The sequence below is a fragment of the Ptychodera flava genome, chromosome 19 (genome assembly GCF_041260155.1).
Source record: "Ptychodera flava strain L36383 chromosome 19, AS_Pfla_20210202, whole genome shotgun sequence".
Taxonomy (NCBI): domain Eukaryota; kingdom Metazoa; phylum Hemichordata; class Enteropneusta; family Ptychoderidae; genus Ptychodera; species Ptychodera flava.
The window spans coordinates 16,027,605-16,050,221 of NC_091946.1; the positions used below are offsets into that span (position 1 = coordinate 16,027,605).

General features: G+C 35.8%; 1 protein-coding gene across 1 annotated transcript; it reads right to left on the reverse strand.

The window, feature by feature from the left end:
- Positions 1 to 664: 664 nt before the first annotated feature.
- Positions 665 to 21,081, reverse strand: LOC139118683 (sulfotransferase 1B1-like). The gene is made up of 8 exons (XM_070682102.1): positions 20,383 to 21,081; positions 16,045 to 16,304; positions 15,443 to 15,566; positions 4,807 to 5,066; positions 4,205 to 4,328; positions 2,937 to 3,031; positions 1,704 to 1,908; positions 665 to 1,312 (listed from the first exon to the last, which is right to left on the reverse strand). Exons 1-8 carry the CDS (start codon positions 20,531 to 20,533, stop codon positions 1,203 to 1,205), a joined length of 1,329 nt encoding a protein of 442 aa, XP_070538203.1. The 5' UTR covers positions 20,534 to 21,081; the 3' UTR covers positions 665 to 1,202.
- Between the last annotated feature and the right edge of the window lie 1,536 nt (positions 21,082 to 22,617).

Consider the following 22,617-nt stretch of genomic DNA (forward strand, 5'->3'; position numbering starts at 1 on the left):
TGGATAGTGAAGTATTGTTGGTTTAAATGTTAGCTGATCTGCTTTTCTTTTTACGCATTACACTTGTTTTTAGGAGTAATTTGTAATATTGCAACATTCAGCTATAGGGCACCTAACGCTATCAAGAATTTGAAATATATAAAGATCCAATTCTCCCAAATAAGTTCCAATAGTGTTAATTGAGAAATTGTTCCCATGGTGAATCACTGAGCAATCTCAAAGTTCATTGACCACTTTTTTAATCAATTTAATGAAAATGTTCATGCAACGGATAAGGCGAAAACTAACTTTAGTTTTTGAAATTCACGAAAACGAATATAACGAATTCTTTGGACAAAGAGTTTACACAAATATATATGGAAACCGTGATATTCAAACAGAGCATTTGCTCCGCGTCACAGTCAAGGCCAATATCCGTCGTCGAAAAAATAACAGCATTTAATCGACAAAATCTTTTCAGGACATATTGTCATCACAGAGAGCAAGAATATAAGATTTGGATAATTGTCTGAAGCTAAAAAAATAATTAAATAATAGTATCATAAATAATTTTGCATAATTTTGGGGAGATTTGGCATTTCAACTAGACACATATTATTAGCAATAAAGGAGTACAGCATAGAAAAAGTTGTTACTTTAAACAGATCGTAACAAGCCTGTAGCATCGAATGTTTAAATGCTAGCCAAAGCAAGATCAAATATAATTTTCTGTCACTTCGTCAGTTTCCATCTCTCCTTATCGTAAAATACAACGAGGTGATAATAGTTTACATTGGTTTAAGTGGCGGATGTTAACTGTAGTAAGAAGCATCAAGAACATAGACAGCTTAATTCGGTCTGAAAATAAAATGAAAGTTGATCTTAAAATCCAATGTTTTTATCTGAATCCTTAATTAATACAAAACACGCCATGATTCTTCCCTTGAGTACAAAGACAATCCAATGGACAACAGCCGTGACATTGATCGACCAAAGCAAGGGGCTGCAAAATGCATTTACGTGAGCAAAGAAGGCAAGCCAAATATGATTGATGTTGCTTCAAGAGGGTCCCATAGGTTATTCAAAAATATTTGCTGATTAATATCATATAAAATTCATAGGCAGGTTCGAATTCAGCTTTAAATGTTTGGTTTTCTTGCATATATTTGATTTTGTTGTATTAATATGCCAAGCGTTGAATGCCACATCTTGGAAAAGGAAAACTAAAATTGGTACATGACATCTTCATATCCTTCCATTTGCTCCTTGTACACCTTATCGAATGCTTCGCTCTGTGCAACGGTGAACGTGTTTTTCCAACCGCCGACTTGACCTGAGAGAGAGAGAGAGAGAGAGAGAGAGAGAGAGAGAGAGAGAGAGAGAGAGAGAGAGAGAGAGAGAGAGAGAGAGAGTTTATATTATACATAGGTCAGCAACAATGTGCAATGTATGCTTTTGTGCCTATGGTACCAAATCTAAACGTTCTGGTTCTAAAACCCACTCGAAAAGAATTACAGAGTGTACGGACCTTGTATTTGCCAATCCTGAACATCGGCAAAGGCTGACATAATTTAACCTGCTGATAACTTTGACATATTGATCGCATTTGTTTGCTAAGATACCATTGATCACGGTATATATATATATAATATATATATATATATATATATATATATATATATATATATATATATATATATATACCGTAGAGAGTATAATCTTACCTTTTCTTTGCCACGCTACATTTACTTTTTTCCCGTCCCCCTGATTTCTTTTTCCTTCTGAGAAATAGAAATCATGATTCACTGCCCGTTCGTTCCTCTCCTTCATTACTTGAAAACTCGTTGCATGCACCACGGCATCCAATTGGTCCTCGGTGAGAGCTCGACCGATGAAATCAGCCATAATCTTAATCGCTTGCTTCGGATTCTGAGCCAATGTGTTCATGAGAGAGAGAGAGAGAGAGAGAGAGAGAGAGAGAGAGAGAGAGAGAGAGAGAGAGAGAGAGAGATGTATTGTCTTCCATGTGTTAAGTCTTTGTTAACTTTATCTGTGTAAAAGTATAGATCTTCATAAAACGGCCATCTTAATCATTTATCATATTATAAAGGGTTAAGACTTATAAAGTGCTATATTATCGTTAAATTATCAGCCGACAAATTGTTTAAAAACATTGAAAATACTCAATGTACTTTGAACATTGTTTCAAAGTGTTCACAGCAAAGTCTGCACTTCGACAAAATGATAAGGAGAACATCTTTCTGTTGATATTACCAGCGGTTTATATCATGAGTATTTTCATGAAATGGCGGTTCTGTGTCTCATATTTTTTAACATTACAACGACAAAAAATGCTTGTGTCGACGACGACGACGACAACGTGATGGCAGCGGTGGCGGTGATGCTGTTGATCTACTGTTTTTGCTTTTCTGACATTTTCTCGCATGAATTAAAACGAAATTTCAACATTGACTACACAAATGACATATGTCAAAAATGAAGTTATTATTCGCGAAACGAGTGGATGATTTTCAAAGTTGAGGTATCTTCTATAATTTTTAATTTTCGCAGATCATTTTTTCGACCTGTAACCTTTTTTTTTTGCAGATTGGATACTGTGTCGTGATATTACAACCCACGTGAATGTATGTCATCACGTCAAAACCGAACTATCTAGTCACAATCATTCCATGATTTACAATGAGGGAAAACGCCTGGATGATGTTCCGCGAAGAATGTTTGTTCTCAAGTGCGCTTGTAATGAAAAGAAGCTTTCAAAGATTATTCGTCAACATGACCGCATTTGCTGAATGAAATTCGGTAAACGTAGTTGCTCGTAGCTGGCCACCATCTTCTCTGTTTGTAGAATAAAACGCAAACGACGTCAAGGAAATCTCACAGAACCGATTACAAGACTCATTCATTTGATATTAAGAATCTTCAAGATAGACACTAACCGCTTTTATGTCTTCAAACTTCAACCACAGCATCCAAGGTTCGTCTTTGTACTTGGACCATTTTTTATACAACTCCCAATAAGCACCACAAACAGCTACGGCAAAAAGAAAGGGTGCAAGTTTATAATATACAGTTTTATCAAGCTTGCAGACCCCAAGGTTTTAAGGTTTCGCTTTCCCTAAATATTCTGTGTATGACAGTACACACACCACACCCACACCCACCCACACACACACACGGGTACTCGTGGGAAATTACAGTAATTGATGCTAAAGCATAGCGTTATAAATAATAATACGAATAACTTCCAGTAACGGAGCAATAATATATGTTACTTAATTTTTCATGCCGTCCTCTCAATCATCAGACAGATGAAGTGAAAGGATTCTTGGCCCACTCTCTCTTTTATATATCTGGGACGTACCATTCTATTTGTAGGTGGTTTTAAAATTTGAGACATTAACAGAGTAGATTTCTCAGCATTGATAATGTGCAGCTTTTCTAATATACAAAGATTGCATCGCTTGCTTATGTTAAAGTAGCTCAATGCTTTGTCAATAATTGACCACGAAATGTCAAAGACGTTCTCCTTGCTTTTCAAGTTCCATTCAAAGTTTGAGAGTTCTGTGCTTTTTGTATTTAAGTATAGTCAAATCGCATAATAGAAGAGTTATCACCGGAGATCAGTGTAAGGATCAACCAGCTGATTGTAATTGTAGGAACAAATCTAAATGCCACTTGAAGGGTAACTGTCAAGTCAAAGGCATGTTTTTTTAAGGCCAACGTATCAGAGGAGGACAACACCTTCAAGACGCACTTCACTAACCATATGCAATCGTTCCGCAATGCAAATACAAAAGTATTACGCTAAAAGATATAAAAGAGGTTGTGGGGCTAAGAATGCTTTCACTTCATCTGTCTGATGATTGCAGGATGCATGTAACTTAATTAACATATATTATTACTTTGTACTTGAAGTAATTTATATATATTATATATATATATATATATAATATATATATATATATATATATATATATATATATATATATATATATGTATATATGGTATGTGTATGTGCATATGTATGTGTATGTGTGTATGTATATGGGAATGTATGTGTGTGTCGCTGGCTGGGTGGGATGGATGTGACAACGGTATGTAATGGAAGGCTTGATATCTGAGACAAGTAAAACAGAGAGCTAAGTGTAAGGGAAATCAAAACCTTTACAGGAGCTCATAGAATAAACATTAAAATAACTCTTACTATTGCCTTTGATAAATTCTTCATACAGCTGTTCCCAAGTACATGGACTGTATAAGGGAGTGGCACTATGCCAATGATAAAGAGATACTAATACGTCTTTTGGGTTTCTGCTCACAAAGATTGTCTGTAGAAAAAGATTATGTGGCAATTATGAAACAAACCTTACAAGCCATTTTGCTCTGCGCTATATCAAATCAATATAATTAATAAGTTGAAGGAAAACTATTGCTAGTATAACATCTTTTAGTCTGCGGCGCTTGACTAGTAAAAAAAATCATAGGTCATTGAACGTTCAAGTCACTATGGAAATATTTGATATTTGTCTTGTAAGAGTTGTTGTTTAAACTGGATACAATCATAATTCTCACTTTAATGATGCGTAAAATTACCCTTGCTCCGTACCTTACGCTCTCGAAGCAGATGCTTGTTTGAAACTTTGTTAAGCATGTCCGGTCTAGCTATAAAATACAACTTGAAGAAATGCCCATTCGTGTGAGGCTGCGCCGCCTCTCATTTCGGTGAAGTTATTGATTGAATATTTTGGTTCCTTCTCAGGCATTGTTTCTGATAGGAAGAGCCTTGGCTAAGTTACATGTACATACTTTCGGTTTTTTCTGAAAGAACTGAATCGGCACGTAGTCCGGCTGCATGTGTGTTGCTACAACCCTCGGTGAGGGCGCATCGTCAATGAAGTCCTCTATAAACGATTTCGGATAAAAAAGTCCTTCTTCGATGAGATCAGGGCATTCTATTGGTCCAAATTCCAACAGAGCCAATTTTTCTTTGAATTCAATGCACTCTAAATATCCCAGGTCATTCACGTGGATTATGGCCTTTACCATTTCATTTACCCAGGCCGTACCTGTCGTGAACGGAGAGGATTGTGAGTCACATTGAGTTTGCATTGAAATTACAACATTTATCTAGTATGTAGTTTAAGATCAGTTTAGCACCTTTAATAGCGCACAGTACTTGGGAAGCCGCTGGAAAAACGTTAAAAATCCTAGTTAAACTTGTGAACATGAGAATCTACTTTCACATCTTAAAACTAAGTTCCACTCTTCATGGCAAGTGTGATAATGCATTGTTTGATTCAGGTAGGATGTCGTCTATAAGCCGATAAAAGGCCAACGTCAAAAGTTTGACGTTTGATAAAGAATTTGATGTTCTTAGCTGACGAAGAGGGTTTTAACATGAAAGGTTTTCTCTCCGACAAAATGATACAGTAAACAGACGGAGTTTTTGAACAAATACAGGCAAAATGCTCAATTCTATGGCTCATTTTGTTTAAATGCACTTGCGGCTTTTACTGACTCGAGTTTTGCGTCTTAGCACATTACTGTTGACCTTTGCTGCGGGCGGGAATGTAATTTTAATACGCTTTCCAAGCAGGCTAATTTTTTGCGTCCATATTTAAACGCAAGATATTTTGGTTTGGTAAATAAACAAGAGTTTAGCATGAGGGTACAGGAGCAGTATTCTGATTAATTAACCAATTTGAAGTTGATGTACATGTAACAGTACTATCCCGCGGGAAGTGAAAGATATCAACGAAAATTCCCTGTTAACAGTGAGAAATCAGCCACACAAACCATCTTGTTCGTTTTCAATGCTTTGAAGCTACTTTTCATGTGTGAAACTGAAACTTGTAATTTGTAACCATATAAAGCATCCAAACACCTCATCGACTCAGTCGAATTCTACTCTGTCCTCTCTAAGTACCCGCTTAGCAAACTATAATAGCTATATTCTTCTGTCTGTGATAACAGATTGTCCGTTTGCCAATGAAACGCTGACAAATATTCATTTTTAGCTCACGTGTGTAAACACGTGGTGTGTAAACATGTGGGCTATTGTCATAGCGATGTCTGTTTGTCTGTCCGTGTGTGCGTGTTAGTGCGTGTGTGTGTGTGGTGTGTGTGTGTGTGTGTGTGTGTTTGTTTGTGTGTGTGTGTGTGTGTGTCTGTCTGTTTACACGATAACTCAAAAACGCCTGAACGGATTCAAGTCAGATTTGGCACACAGGTCCCATATGCTACTCGCAAGTATGGCTTGCATATTAATGAAGTTATGCAATATCGTTTTTTCCGTACAATGGTTTCCCTATGGAGACGGTAATGACAATGTGGACATATATCAAGAAATACTGCACAAAATTTCATGAAACTTTTCACAGATGACAATCTAAGAACATTATGATGATACTGTGAGTGTCATGTCAATTACCTTCTCATTTGCATATTTAATGAACTTTTGTTATTAGTGAGATAACTCTGAAATTCCTGCACCAAACTTGATGATACTTGCAACAAATATTGATCTGATATATATCTTATTATACTTAGAAGCATTGGACAGTGTCAAGTTATTAAATAGGTCATTTGCATATTTTATGAAGTTTTGTAATTAGTCATATAACTCCGATAAAACTTCACCAAATGTCACGAAATCTGCTGCAGATACTGATCCGACTGATATCTAACTGTAGTGTAAAGCATTCAGTAGTGTGAAATTAATTAAGGGTTCATTTGCATATTTAATGAACTTTGTAATTAGGTATATAACTCTGACATTACGGCACCCAAGTCTTTGAAATTCGGTACAGATTTTGTTTTGATAAATATCTAATTGTACTGAGAAGCATTTGGCAGTGTCAAATTAACAAATAGGTCATTTGCATATTTTATGAAGTTTTGTAATTAGTGATATAACTCCAAAATAACTGCACCAAATGTTATGAAATCTGCTGCAGATACTGATCCGACAGATATCTAATTGTGGTGTAGAGCATTTACTTGTGTGAAGTTAATTAAGGGTTTATTTGCATATTTAATGAATCCGCGAACTTTGTAATTAGTGATATTACTCCAAAATTACAGTGTTAAATTTGATGAAACTTGCTACAGATGTTGATCTGATAAATATCCAATCGTACTGAGAAGCATTGAACAGTGTCAAGTTAATAATTAGCTCATTTGCATATTTCATGAAGTTTTATAAGTAGTCATATAACTCCGAAATAACTGCATCAAATGTGATGAAAACTGCTGCATATACTGATCTGACAGATATCTAACTGTGTTGTAAAGCATTTAGTAGTGTAAAGTTAATTAAGGGTTCATTTGCATATTTAATAAACTTTGTAATTAGGTATATAATTCTGAAATTACGGCACCAAATTTTGTGAAACCCGCTACAGATATTGATTTGATAAATATTTAATTGTGCTATGAATCATTGAACAGTGTCAAATTAATATAGGGATTATTTGCATATTTAATGAACTTTGTAATTAGTGAAATTACTCTAGTAATTTTAGAGTAATGTCACTAATTACTGCATTAAATTAAATGAAACGTGCTACAAATGTTGATCTGATGGATATCTAATTGTCCATGAAGCATTGAGCAGTGTCAAGTTAATTAACAGCTCATTTGCATATTAAATAAAGTTTTGTAATTAGTGATTAAAATCTGAGAGTACTGTGCGATGTTGAAAAAACCTGCTTCATTTAGTGATAACATATATATCTTATTGTTCTGTGAAGCGTACTACTATTAATGAACCTGTTGTAAAACACGTGAGCATATTCAGTTCATATCTGGTTATCTTTCGCCACAAGCTTTGTTTAATGTCTGCGTGTGTGACCTTAATTTTTCCCCTCTATGACGTCATGAAAGCAGGATGGCGCATGCGCTACTTTCGGGTATTGCTACATAGAGTATTGTGTTGACCAGACCAAGTTATCGTCGGTGTGCTTTTGGACATAAGTCTTTAATAATAACCAGAATGGAAACAATACGGTTCAATGTAATTTGTGAGGATATTGTTTTTATCCATTCAAACCCGGGGACAGATCACCGTTCACTTCATTTCACGTGAGAAGAGTACCGTGGTCGTTTTATATGAGCTTCTAAGGGAGCGTTCAGTTATTATGGGCGGGGGTGGGCCGGCAAATTCTTCCTGCGCGTCAGGCAAAATAAGTGAACCCCTACCCATTGCACCAAAAAATTGATGACCCCCTTTTAAGATGACAAAAATTTCATGACCCTCTTCACAAACTCACAAGGTGTTAATGTTCAAATTTCCCCTGTGACTAGCTATATTTTGATATTACCCCTCAAAGGGATTGGATAGAAATTACAGGTGGATTGCATTATTTTTGCGCAAGCGTGTGTTTACAAAATTTTGATATTACATTTTTATGGATAATCAGCTGTTGATTATGTTGATTCACTATACATGGTAGTCTATGAGAAAACTATGCAATACTTTTTCGATACAAAACTATATCTATGCATTTATAAATATTTGATAATTTACGTAAGCTTACTTAATTGGAATATGGTTGTTAAAACTTGTATGTGGACAAAAAGATTGACTTTAGAATTTCACAAAAATGTTTGTCCACGATACATGGGAGTCTATGATAAAATTGTTTATAATTTTTTTTTCAAATGAAAAACTTGCTTTTAATGTTCATATTCAGACGTTCAATAATTAACATTATTGTACTCGATTAGAATATGATGGTGAAAGGTGCATATTATGTGTACAAGGAATCTGATTTTGGAATTTCACTGAAAATGTTCATCCATTATACATGGAAGAAAACTATGAATATTTTTTTCCAATACAAAAATAGGTACACCTGTGTATTTGTGTACTCTTGATTATTAATATTTGATTAGACTAGGGTGGTAACAAATGGATGTGGTCGCCTGATATTGGATTTTGGAATTTCACCGAAGTGTAGATTCACTGTACATGGGAGTCAATGAGGAAACTATGAATATTCTTTTTTCCAATACAAAAATAGGTAAATCTGTGTATTTATGTCCTCTCAATTATTAATATTAATTTAATTGATTGGACTAGGGTGGTTACAAATTGATATGTGTGCAAGAAATTGGATTTTGGAATTTCACAGAAATGCTGATTCACTATACATGGGAGTCTATGAGGACACTATGAAAAATTTTGTTCCAACACAAAACTATCTGAATGTTATATTTATAGACATTTGAAAATTCATTTTAAATTCTTAGTTAGCCTAGGATGGTTAAAGGTTGATATAAGTGCAAGAAATTTGATTTTGGAATTTCACTGAAATGTTGATTCACAATACATTGGAGTCTATGAGAAAACTACGAATATTTTTTTACAGTCATTATTTGTCCTTTTATAGGTGTTTGATAATTGATACAAATGTACTGGATACAAATAGGGTGTTTGAAACTTCAGATATTGACAACCATTGTGGTGTTGAAAGAGTATAATTTCCCTTTTCATGGCACCAGTAGTCTACCTGTAGGTAACTTAAAATAATTTCCCTGACAAATCTTGCTATATTTCTATGTGTAAGTAATAGGAATTGTTCATTGCCCTAAGTGAGCTCGATTAACAATAAAGCTTAGCCTCAGAGTTGCCAAGTCAAGATGTTCATGTGACTGAAAATTATACTTTTGTTCAGATTTACAGTTAAATTACTTCAGAGAATGAAATCATGCAACGAATCATTTTTATCTCCCAGAATATTTCTGAACACTGAAACTAATTCTGACGGGTTGGATACTTATGAAAATTAAGGTACCCCTCTGAGCTGTTTGAAAAATACACGACCCCTTTGCAGTTTTCAAATTTAAGGTGCCCCCTGGATTTCGCCGGCCCACCCCCGGCCGTAATAACTGAACTGAACGCTCCCTAAGGGGTTGATGACCCATCTTTTAGTAGCTCCATGGATGAACTTACTGAATTACCGACATTGAACTGACTGCGTCGCCTTAAGTCATATCCCGTGAAAAGTGACATCTAATCGTCAAACGTTTCAACGTACTATTCTGTTTGACTTACCGGATTTGTAGTAGGTTATCACGAAAGTATCGTCGTCTCTGATTTCAAAGTTTTTGTACACGGTGTCGATGGTGTTGCGGTTACAGATCGTTGGAAGCAGGTAGCCAGGCCTGTAGTAGTAGGTCTTCTTGAACGGCGGTTTCTCGTCCATTGGGGATTTCAAACAGCGAATGAATACGAAAGATAAAATGTAGGTATGATTGCGTTGGGTCACAGCTCAATAATAGAGCACATGAATTAACTGAGTAAGAATCAGTATGCCCAGTTTAAGTGCCTCGTTCAGAAACAGGAAGTTAACCAATCCCAGATAACGCTAAATGTTAAGAGTCAAAGTTCACCTTCTATATTTATTGACCGGACTTCATACGGTTCAAAGACTTCGTACATATAATAAATAAAGTTTGCTTGTTTACCTCATGAATATTTACGCGTGGACACCGGGCAAGATGAACAATACTTATGGTGAGACAACATTCTACAACACATAATGCACTGGTTGATTTTGGGCGTTCACTAAGTAATGTCAAGTCGGCACGTCTGTGCATTGGTAACGTTTCTCGGAGCAATGATGAGTTGGAGAACATTTGAATGACCGAATGTTTAAACAAACATCGGATTTATTTGGGAGAATTGGATCTTTAAAATTTAATCAAATTTATCAAAAGTGTTGAGAGCTTTACAGCTGGAAGTTGCCATATTACAAATTACTCATGAAAAACAGGTGTACAACAAAAAAGGCAGATGAGCTTACATTCAGAATAAACTCTACTACACTATCTAATTATCAAACAAATTAGTACCGATCATGGTACACAATTTTTCTCTTTCCGTGTTGTCAATGGCAAATCTAGGCCTTAATATTCGCAAGTCTATACATACCCACGCTGAAAAGTAATAAATTACCATTATAACAATAAGCTATGCTGAGTCCTAATGTTAAGAGTAGAGACAAGGTCGTGCCGTGATTTCGATACGGTCTACTTAAAAATCATGATTTCTCTCGGGTAAAGTGACACTAAATGGCAACGATTTTAAAAAGATTAAAAATAAGATTTATTTGCAAACCGACCAACTAATTTAATTAGACAGTAAAAGAAATTAACAGGATTGGAACTAATTTGCGATGATTGAATAGTAGAGTATTGTCGGTTTAAATGTTAGCTCATCTGCTTTTCTTTTTAAGCAACACTTGGTTTTAGGAGTAATTTGTAATTTGCAACATTCAGCTAAAGGGCATCCGATATTATTACGAAATTTGAAAAATATAAAGATCCAATTCTCCAAAATTAGTGTTAATTGAGAAGTTGTTCCCATGGTGAATCACTGAGCAATCTCAAAGTTCATTGACCACTTTTTTAATCAATTTAATGAAAATGTTCATGCAACGGATAAGGCGAAAACTAACTTTAGTTTTTGAAATTCACGAAAACGAATATAACGAATTCTTTGGACAAAGAGTTTACACAAATATATATGGAAACCGTGATATTCAAACAGAGCATTTGCTCCGCGTCACAGTCAAGGCCAATATCCGTCGTCGAAAAAAATAACATCATTCAATTAACAAAACATTTCAGGACATATTGTCATCACAGAGTGAAAATATAAGATATTCGATAATTGTCTTAAACTAAAAAAATAAAATTATCAATAATAGTACACTCATCAATAATTTTGCATAATTTTGGGGAAGATGTTGGCATTTCAACTAGGCATATATTATTAGCAATAAAGCGTATTGCATAGAAAACTTTGTTTACATTAAACAGACCGTAAGAAGCCTGTAGCATCGAATGTTTAAATGCTAGCCAAAGCAGGATCAAATATAATTTCACGTCACTTCGTCAGTTTTAATCTCTCCCTATCGTTCATTCGTCAAATACACCAAGGTGACGGTAGTTTACATTTGTTTCAATGCCGGATGTTAACTTTAATTGAAGCATCAAGAACCCAGAGAGCTTAATGCGGTCTGAAAATAAATGAACGTTGATCCTAAAATCCAATGTTTTTATCTCAATCCTTTATTAATATATTAATACAAACTCGCCATGATTGTTCCCTTCAGTACAAAGACACAACCAAATGGACAATAACTGTGACATTGATCAATCTAAGCAATGGGGTTGCAAAATGCATTTCTGAAAGCAGAGAAAGCAAGCTGAATATGATTGATATTGCCTTCAATAGGGTCCAATAGGTTATTCAAAAATATTTGCTGATTAATATCACATTAAATTGATAGGCAGGTTCAGCTTAAAAGGTTTGGTTTTCTTGCATATATTTGATTTTGTTGTAATGATATGCCAAGCTTTGAATGTCTTTCTTAGAAAAACGGAATACTAAAATTGGTACACAACATCTTCATATCCTTTCATCTGCTCCTTGTAAACCTTATCAAATGCTTCGCTCTGTGCGACGGTGAACGTGTTTTTCCAATCACCTACTTGACCTGAGAGAGAGAGAGAGAGAGAGAGAGAGAGAGAGAGAGAGAGAGAGAGAGAGAGAGAGAGAGAGAGAGAGAGAGTTTATATTATACATAGGTCAGCAACAATGTGCAATGTATGCTTTTGTGCCTATGGTACCAAATCTAAACGTTCTGGTTCTAAAACCCACTCGAAAAGAATTACAGAGTGTACGGACCTTGTATTTGCCAATCCTGAACATCGGCAATGGCTGACATAATTTAACCTGCTGATAACTTTGACATATTGATCGCATTTGTTTGCTAAGATACATTGATCACGGTATATATATATATATATATATAATATATATATATATATATATATATATATATATTATATATATATATATATATATATATATATATATATATATATATATATATATATATATATATATATATATACCGTAGAGAGTATAATCTTACCTTTTCTTTGCCACTCTACATATACTTTTTTCCCGTCCCCCTGATTTCTTTTTCCTTCCGAGAAATAGAAACCCTGATTCACGGGCCCTTCGTTTCTCTCCTTCATCACCTTGAAACTCGTTGCATGCACCACGGCATCCAATTGGTCCTCGGTGAGAGCTCGACCGATGAAATCAGCCATAATCTTAATCGCTTGCTTCGGATTCTGAGCCAATGTGTTCATGAGAGAGAGAGAGAGAGAGAGAGAGAGAGAGAGAGAGGGAGAGAGATGTACTGTCTTCCATGTGTTTAGTCTTTGTTCACTTTATCTGTGTAAAAGTATACTTCTTAATAACACGGCCCTTTTAATCATTTATCATATCATAAAGGGTTAAGACTTACAAAGTGCTATATTATCGTTAAATTATCAGCCTACAAATTGTGTGAAAACATTGAAAATACTCAATGAACTTTGAACATTGTTTCAAAGCGTTCACAGCGAAGTCTGCACTTCGACAAAAGGATAAGGAGAACACCTTTTCGGTTGATATTACCAGCGGTTTATATCCTGAGTATTTTCATGAAATGGAGGTTCTGTGCCTTATATTTTTTAACATTACGACGACGAAAAATGCTTGTGTCGACGACGACCACGACGACAACGTGATGGCAGTGGTTTCGGTGATGCTTTTGACCTACTGTTTTTGCTATTCTGAGATTTTCTCGCATGAATTAAAACGAACTTTCAACATTGACTACACAAATGACATGTCAAAAATGAAGTTATTATTCGCGAAACGAGTGGATGATTTGCAAAGTGGAGGCATCTTTTATAGGTTTTTAATTTTCGCAGATCATTTTTTCTACCTAACACCGTTTTTTGCAGACTGGATACTTTGTCGTCATATTACAACCCACGTGAATGCATGTCATCACGTCAAAATCGAACGAACTAATCACAATCAGTCCATGATTTACAATGAGGGAAAACGCCTGGATGATGTTCCGCGAAGAATGTTTGTTCGCAAGTGCGCTTGTAATGAAAAGAAGCCTTCAAAGATTATTCGTCAACATGACCGCATTTGCTGAATGAAATTCGGTAAACGTAGTTGCTCGTAGCTGGCCACCATCTTCTCTGTTTGTAGAATAAAACGCAAACGACGTCAAGGAAATCTCACAGAACCGATTACAAGACTCATTCATTTGATATTAAGAATCTTCAAGATAGACACTAACCGCTTTTATGTCTTCAAACTTCAACCACAGCATCCAAGGTTCGTCTTTGTACTTGGACCATTTTTTATACAACTGCCAATAAGCACCACAAACAGCTATGGCAAAAAGAAATGGTGCAAGTTTATCACTTACAGTTTTATCAGCTTGCAGACCCCACGGTTTTAAGGTTTCGCTTTCCCTAAATATTCTGTGTATGACAGTACACACACACACACACACACACACACCACACACACACACACACACACACACACACACACAAACACACGGGTATCCTCGTGGGAAATTACAGCAATTGATGCTAAAGCATAGCGTTATAAATAATAATGCGAATAACTTCCAGTAACGGAGCAATAATATATGTTACTTAAGTTTCATGCCTTCCTTTCAATCATCAGACAGATGAAGTGAAACGATTCTTGGCCCCACACTCTCTTTTATATCTTTTGGACATACCATTGTATTTGTACGTGCTTTTAAAAATTGAGACATAATATTCGTTTTGGTGAAACCAACTTAGAGCGTTTGTTTAACAGCGTAGATTTCTCAGCATTGACAATATGCAGCTTTTATGATATACAAAGATTGCATCGCTTGCTTATGTTAGATAAGCTCAATGCTTTGTCAATAATTGACCACGAAATGTCAAAGACTTTGTCCTTGCTTTTCAAGTTCAATTCAAATTTTGAGAGTTCCGTGCTTTTTGTATTTAAGTATAGTCAAATCGCATAATAGAAGAGCTGATTGTAATTGTAAGAACAAATCTAAATGAGGGTAACTGTTAAGTAAAAGGCATGTTTTTTTCAAGGCCAACGTATCAACGGTGGAGAACACCTTCAAGACGCACTTCACTCACCATATGTAATCGTTCCGCAATAAGAAATACAAAAATAGTACGTCCAAAAGATATAAAAGAGAGTGTGGGGCTAAGTACGCTTTCACTTCATCTATCTTATGATTGCAGGATGCATGTAACTTGATTAACAGATATTATTACTTTGTACCTGAAGTAATTTGTAATATATATATATATATATATATATATATATATATATATATATATATATATATATATATATATATATATATATATATATATATATATATTATGTGTATGTGTATGTGTATGTATGAGTGTGTCGCTGGGTGGGTGGGATGGATGTGACAACGGTATATAATGGAATGATTGACATTTGAGACAAATAAAACAGAAAGCTAAGTGTAAGGGAAATCAAAACCCTTAAAGGAGCTCATAGAATAAACATTAAAATAACTCTTACTATTGCCTTTGATAAATTCTTCATACAGCTGTTCCCAAGTGCATGGACTGAATAAGGGAGTTTCACTATGCCAATGATAAAGAGATACTAATACGTCTTTTGGGTTTCTGCTCACAAAGATTGTCTGTAGAAAAAGATTATGTGGCAATTATGAAACACACCTTGCAAGCCATTTTTGCTCTGCGCTATATCAAATCAATATAATAATACGTCGAAGGAAAACTATTGCTGGTATCACATCTTTTAGTCTGCGGCGCTCGACTAGATAAAAAAATTATAGGTCACTGAACGTTGAAGTCACTTTGGAAATATTTAATATTTGTCTCGTAAGAGTTGTTGTTTAAACTGGATACAAACATAATTCTCACTTTAATGATGCGTAAAATTACCCTTGCTCCGTATTTTACGCTCTCAAAGCAGATGCTTGTTTGAAACTTTATTAAACATGTCCGGTCTAGCCATAAAATACAACTTGAAGAAATGCCCATTCGTGTGAGGCTGCGCCGCCTCTCATTTCGGTGAAGTTATTGATTGAATATTTTGGTTCCATCTCAGGCATAGTTTCTGATGGGAACAGCCTTGGCTAAGTTACATCTACATACTTTCGGTTTTTTCTGAAAGAACTGAATCGGCACGTAGTCCGGCTGCATGTGTGTTGCTACAACCCTCGGTGAGGGTGCATCGTCAATGAAGTCCTCTATATACGTTTTCGGATAAAAAAGTCCCTCTTCGGCGAAATCAGGTCCCTCTATTGGTCCAAATTCCAACAGAGTCAATTTTTCTTTGAATTCAATGCACTCTAAATATTCCAGGTCATTCACGTGGATTATGGCCTTTACCATTTCATTTACCCAGGCCGTACCTGTCGTGAACGGAGAGGATTGTGAGTCACATAGAGTTAGCATTGAAATTACAACATTTATCTAGTATGTAGTTTAAGATCAGTTTAGCGCCTTCAATAGCGCTTAGTACTTGGGAAGCCGCTGGAAAAACGTTCAAAAATCCCAGTTAAACTTGTGAAAATGAGAAACGACTTTCACATCTTAAAACTAAGTTCCACTTTTCATGGCAAGTGTGATAATGCGTTGTTTGGTTCAGGTAGGGTGTCGTCCATAAGCCGATAAAAGGCCATCCTCAAAAGTTTGACTTTTGATAAAGAATTTGATTGTCCTAGCTGACGAAGAGGGTTTTAACCTAAAAAAGGTTTCTATCCGACAAAATGATACAGGAGAAAGGCCCAATTTTATTGAAATTCGGCTCATTGTTGTTTAAATGCACTTGCAGCTTTTACTGACTCGAGTTTTGCGTCAAAACTCATGACTGTAGACCTTTGCTGCGAGGGGGGAATATAATTTTAATACGCATTCCAATGCATGCCCATTTTTTGCGTTGATATTCAAACACAAGATATTTTGGTTGGGTAAATAAGCAAGAGTTTAGCATTAGGGTACAGTATTCTGATTAATTTTAACCAGAGTTGATGTACATATAATTATACTTTCCTGAAGGAAGTGAAAGATATCAACGAAGGTTCCCTGTTAAGAGTGAAAAATCAGCCACACAAACCATCTTGTTCGTTTCCCATGCTTTCAAACTACTTTTCATGTGTGAAACTGAAACTTGTAATTTGTAACCATATAAAGCATCCAAACACCTCATCGACTCAGTCGAATTCTACTCTGTCCTCTCTAAGTACCCGCTTAGCAAACTATAATAGCTATATTCTTCTGTCTGTGATAACAGATTGTCCGTTTGCCAATGAAACGCTGACAAATATTCATTTTTATCTGTCGCCACAAGCTTTGTTTAATGTATGCGCGTGTGATCTTAATTTTCCCCTCTATGACGTCATGAAAGCAGGAAGGCGCATGCGCGACTTTCGGGTATTGCTACATAGAGTATTGTGTTGACCAGACCAAGTTATCGTCGGTGTGCTTTTGGACATAAGTCTTTAATAATAACCAGAATGGAAACAATACGGTTCAATGTAATTTGTGAGGATATTGTTTTTATCCATTCAAACCCGGGGACAGATCACCGTTCACTTTAGTCTGGTTCCCTGACCCTTTTTCCCGGTAGAGGGCGTGGGGAAATATAGGGTCAGGTACCGGCTAATGTAAACATGGACACTATTGGGTTAAAATAAAACAAGCTGTGATGGATGAAAGTAACACCCGTAACTTTTTCTCATCTTTCTTGGGTTTCGCACTTCAGGTTCACTTGACACCAACTTCTTGTTTGTACCACAAAGCAATGGAGGTAGAAAGAAAGACTTTCTACCTCCATGATTTAGCTGCTGTGACTTAGCACACCTCTTAATACTTTTAAGAACGTCGACATGATGCCTGGCATTTTTCACGAAATTCGGACACCATTCTATCCATCGAAGACAATCGCTCGTTCACAGTTCCAACAAAGTTTGCTTTCAATTAGCTGTGATATCGCAGCAGTATTTGTGGCGTGTATCGAACATGCTCGGGTCATTGGGGTCACGCCACAATCCGCGATGACCTCAATGACCCTAGCGCGTTCGATACACGCAACAAGTACTGCTGCGATATCACAGCCAGCCTTCGATCACCTCTATTTACCCGTACTTCTGGATTAATCCTTTCACTTTATGTTTCCCGTCTGTGTGCCAATGTTTTTGGTTCGGATACCAGTGTTTGAACATACTTCTGATCCAGTCGAATTTTGACCGGCGTTTTCATGGTAGCAGCCATATTTGTTGTAGCATGTTCTGTCAGGGTGACTAACCTCAGCCATCTTGAACAAAATTCTGTTCAAGATGGCTACCCGGTACCTGACCCTATATTTCCCCACGCCCTCTACCGGGGAAATGGGTCAGGGAACCAGACAACGTTCACTTCATTTCACGTGAGAAGAGCACCATGGTCGTTTTATATGAGCTTCTAAGGGAGCGTTCAGTTATTATGGCCAGAGATGTGCCGGCAAATTATTCCTGCGCGTCAGTCAAAATAAGTAAACCCCTCACCCATTGCACCAAAAAATTGATGGCCCCGTTTTAAGATGACAAAAATTTCATGACCCCTCCCCCCATTGCTTGTATTAAGCTGCACACACTAACACCTCTGGGGGATAGAATCCATAAAAAAGAGATTATCAGATTTTTTTTTCAATGTTAATGTTCAAATTTCCCCTTGTGACTTGCTATGATTTGATATAATCCCTCAAAGGGCTTGGACAGAAATTACAGGTGGATTGCATTATTTTTGCGCAAGCAAGTGTTTACAAAATTTTGATATTTGGATTTAATTGATAATAAGCTGTTGATTATGTTGATTCACTTTACATGGTAGTCTATGAGAAAACATGCAATACTTTTGCAATACAAAACTATATCTATGCATATATAGATATTTGATAATTTACATAAAGGTAGTTAATTGGAATAGGGTTGTAAAAACTTGTATATGGACGAAAAGATTGACTTCAGAATTTCACAAAAAATGTTCGTCGACGATACATGGGAGTCTATGATAAAATTGTGAATAATTTTTTCCAATGAAAAACTTGCTACACTTGTGCATATTCAGAGGTTCAATAATTAACATTATTGTACTCGATTAGAATATGATGGTGAAAGGTGCATATTATGTGTACAAGAAATCTGATTTTGGAGTTTCACTGAAAATGTTCATCCATTATACATTGAGGAAACTATGAATAATTTTTTTTCCAATACAAAAATAGGTAAACCTGTGTATTTATGTACTCTTGATTATTAATATTTGATTAGACTAGGGTGGTAAGAAATGGATGTGTTCGCCTGACATTGGATTTTGGAATTTCACCGAAATATAGATACACTGTTCATGGGAGTCTATAAGGAAACTATGAATATTTTTTTATCCATTACAAAAATAGGCAAATCTGTGTATTTATGTCCCCTCGATTAATGATATTAATGTAACTGATTAGACTAGGGTGGTTACAAATGGATATGTACGCAAGAAATTGGATTTTCGAATTTCACAGAAATGCTGATTCACTATACATGGGAGTCTATGAAGACACTATGAAAAATTTTGTTTCAACACAAAACTATCTAAATCTTGTATTTATAGACATTTGATAATTCATTTTAAAGTCTTATTTAGCCTAGGATGGTTAAATGTTGATATGTGTGCAAGAAATTTGATTTTGGAATTTCACTGAAATGTTGATTCACAATACAGTGGAGTCTACCACAAAACTACGAATAAAGTTTACAATGCTAAACTACATTAATTTGTCCTTTTATAGGTGTTTGATAATTGATACAAATGAACTTCATTCAAATAGGGTGTTTGAAAGTTCAGAAGTTGACAACAATTGTGGTATTGGAATTTCAGCTAAAAGTAGAATGTCCCTTTCCATGGCACTAGTAGTCTACCTGTAGGTAACTGTTAAATAATTTCCCTGACAAATCTTGCTATATTTCTATGTGTAAGTAATAGGAATTGTTCATTGCCCTAAGTGAGCTCGATTTACAATAAAGCTTAGCCTCAGAGTTGCCAAGTAAAGATGTTCATGTGACGGAACATCATACTTTTGTTCAGATTTACAATTCAATAACTTCAAACAATGAAATCATGCAGCAAATCGTGTTTATCTCCCAGAATATTTCTGAACACTGAAACTCCTTTTGACGGGACGGATACTCATGAAAATTAAGTGACCCCCTCAGCTTGAGCTGCTTGACAGATACTAACCCCCTTTTCAGTTTTCAAATGTAAGGTTATCCCTGGATTTTGCCGGCCCATCCCCGGCCGTAATAATTGAATGCTCCCTAAGGGGTGGATCACCCATCTTTTGGTAGCTCAATGGATGAACTAATGAATTACCGACATTGAACTGACTGCGTCGCCTTAAGTCATATCCCGTGAAAAGTGACATAAGGCGTCAAACGTTTCAACGTACTATTCTGTTTGACTTACCGGATTTGTAGTAGGTTATCACGAAAGTATCGTCGTCTCTGATTTCAAAGTTTTTGTACACGGTGTCGATGGTGTTGCGGTTACAGATCGTTGGAAGCAGGTAGCCAGGCCTGTAGTAGTAGGTCATCTTGAACGGCGGTTTCTCGTCCATTTGGGATTTCAGACAGCGAATGAATACGAAAGATAAAATGTAGGTATGATTGCGTTGGGTCACAGCTCAAGAATAGGCACATATGAATTAACTGAATAAGATTCAGTGGGCGTATTTTAAGTGCCTCGTTCAGAAACAGTAAGTTAACAAATACCAGATAACGCTAAAGGTTAAGAATCAAAGTTCACCTTCTATATTTATTGATATATTTATTGATATAATAGATAAGGCTTGCTTTTTTACCTCGTGAATATTTACGCGTCGACACCGGGCAAGGTGAGTAATACTTATAGTGAGACAACATTCTACAAAACATAATACTCTGGCTGATCGTGGGCGTTCACTAAGTCATGTAAAGTCGGCACGTCTGTGCATTGTTAACATTTCTCGGACATATGGTGAGTTGGAGAACATTTGAATGACGGAATGTCAAAAAAACATCGGATTTATTAGGGAGAATTGGATCTTTGAATTGATCAAATTTATCAAAAGTGTTGAGTGCTTTACAGCTAAAAGTTGCCATATTACAAATAACCCATGAAAAACAGGTGTTTTGCAAAACAAAGGTATATGAGCTTACATTCAGAATAAACTGTACTACACTATCCAATCATCAAACAAATTAGTACCGATCGTGGCACAAAGTTTTCCTCTTTTCGTGTTGTCAATGGCGAATCTAGGCCTTAATATTCGCAAGTCTATACATACCCACGCTGAAAGTAATAAATTACCATTATAACAATAAGCTATGTTGAGTCCTAATGTTAAGAGTAGAGGCAAGGTCGTGCTGTGATTTCGATACGGTCTATTTCGGGGAAAGTGACACTAAATGACAATGATTTGAAAAACATTAAATAAGATTTGTTTGCAAACCGACCAACTAATTTAATTAGACAGTAAAGAAATAAACACAATTTGAACTAATTTGGGATGATTGGATAGTGAAGTAATGTCGGTTTAAATGTAAGCTCATCTGCTTTCTTTTTGAAGCAACACTTGGTTTTAGGAGTAATTTGTTATTTCAAACATTCAGCTAAATGGCACCCGATACTATTACGAAATTTGAAAAAATATAAAGATCCAATTCTAAAAAATTAGTGTTAATTGAAAAAGTTGTTCCCATGGTGAATCACTGAGCATTCTCAAAGTTCATTGACCGCATTTTAATCAATTTAATGAAAATGTTAATGCAACGAATAAGGCGAAAACTAACTTTTTAGAAATCCAAGAAACGAATATAACGAGTTTTTTGACAAAGAGTTTACACAAATATAGAGACACAACCAAATGGACAATAGCTGTGACATTAATCAATCCAAGCAAGGGGTTGCAAAATGCATTTCTGAAGCATAGAAATCAAGCTCAATATGATTGATATTGTCTTCAATAGGGTCCAATAGGTTATTCAAAAATGTTTGCTGATTAATATCACATTAAATTTATAGGCAGGTTCAGCTGAAAAGGTTTGGCTTTCTTGCATATATTTGATTTTGTTGTATTGATATGCCAAGCTTTGAATGCCTTTCTTGGAAAAACGGAAAACTAAAATTGGTACATAACATCTTCATATCCTTTCATTTGCTCCTTGTACACCTTATCGAATGCTTCGCTCTGTGCGACGGTGAACGTGTTTTTTCCAATCACCTGACTTCACCTGGAGAGAGAGAGAGAGAGAGAGAGAGAGAGAGAGAGAGAGAGAGAGAGGGAGAGAGAGAGAGTAGAGAGAGAGAACGGCCCCCTGAACCATTTATCAGATTTATATAGGGTTATGACTTATTTAAGTTCTATTTTTCCGTGCAATTACCAGCTGAAAAATTGTTTTAAAAAACTGAAAACACTCAGTGAACTTTAAACACGGTTCAAAGTGACAATGACGAAAAATGTTAAGTAATTTGTTTCGCTAATTCCAAACTTTGACCCCCTATTTTTATTGTTGCACGGTAAGACAATGGTTGAAAGATTCATCCAGGAAAGTTTCAGCGAAAGTTTAAACCTTTTACTTTCTAGCTGCATAATACCCCAAGGCAACTTCTACAGTTTTTTAATCTTGGCAGATCGTTTTTTCGACTAAAGAAGGGTTTTAT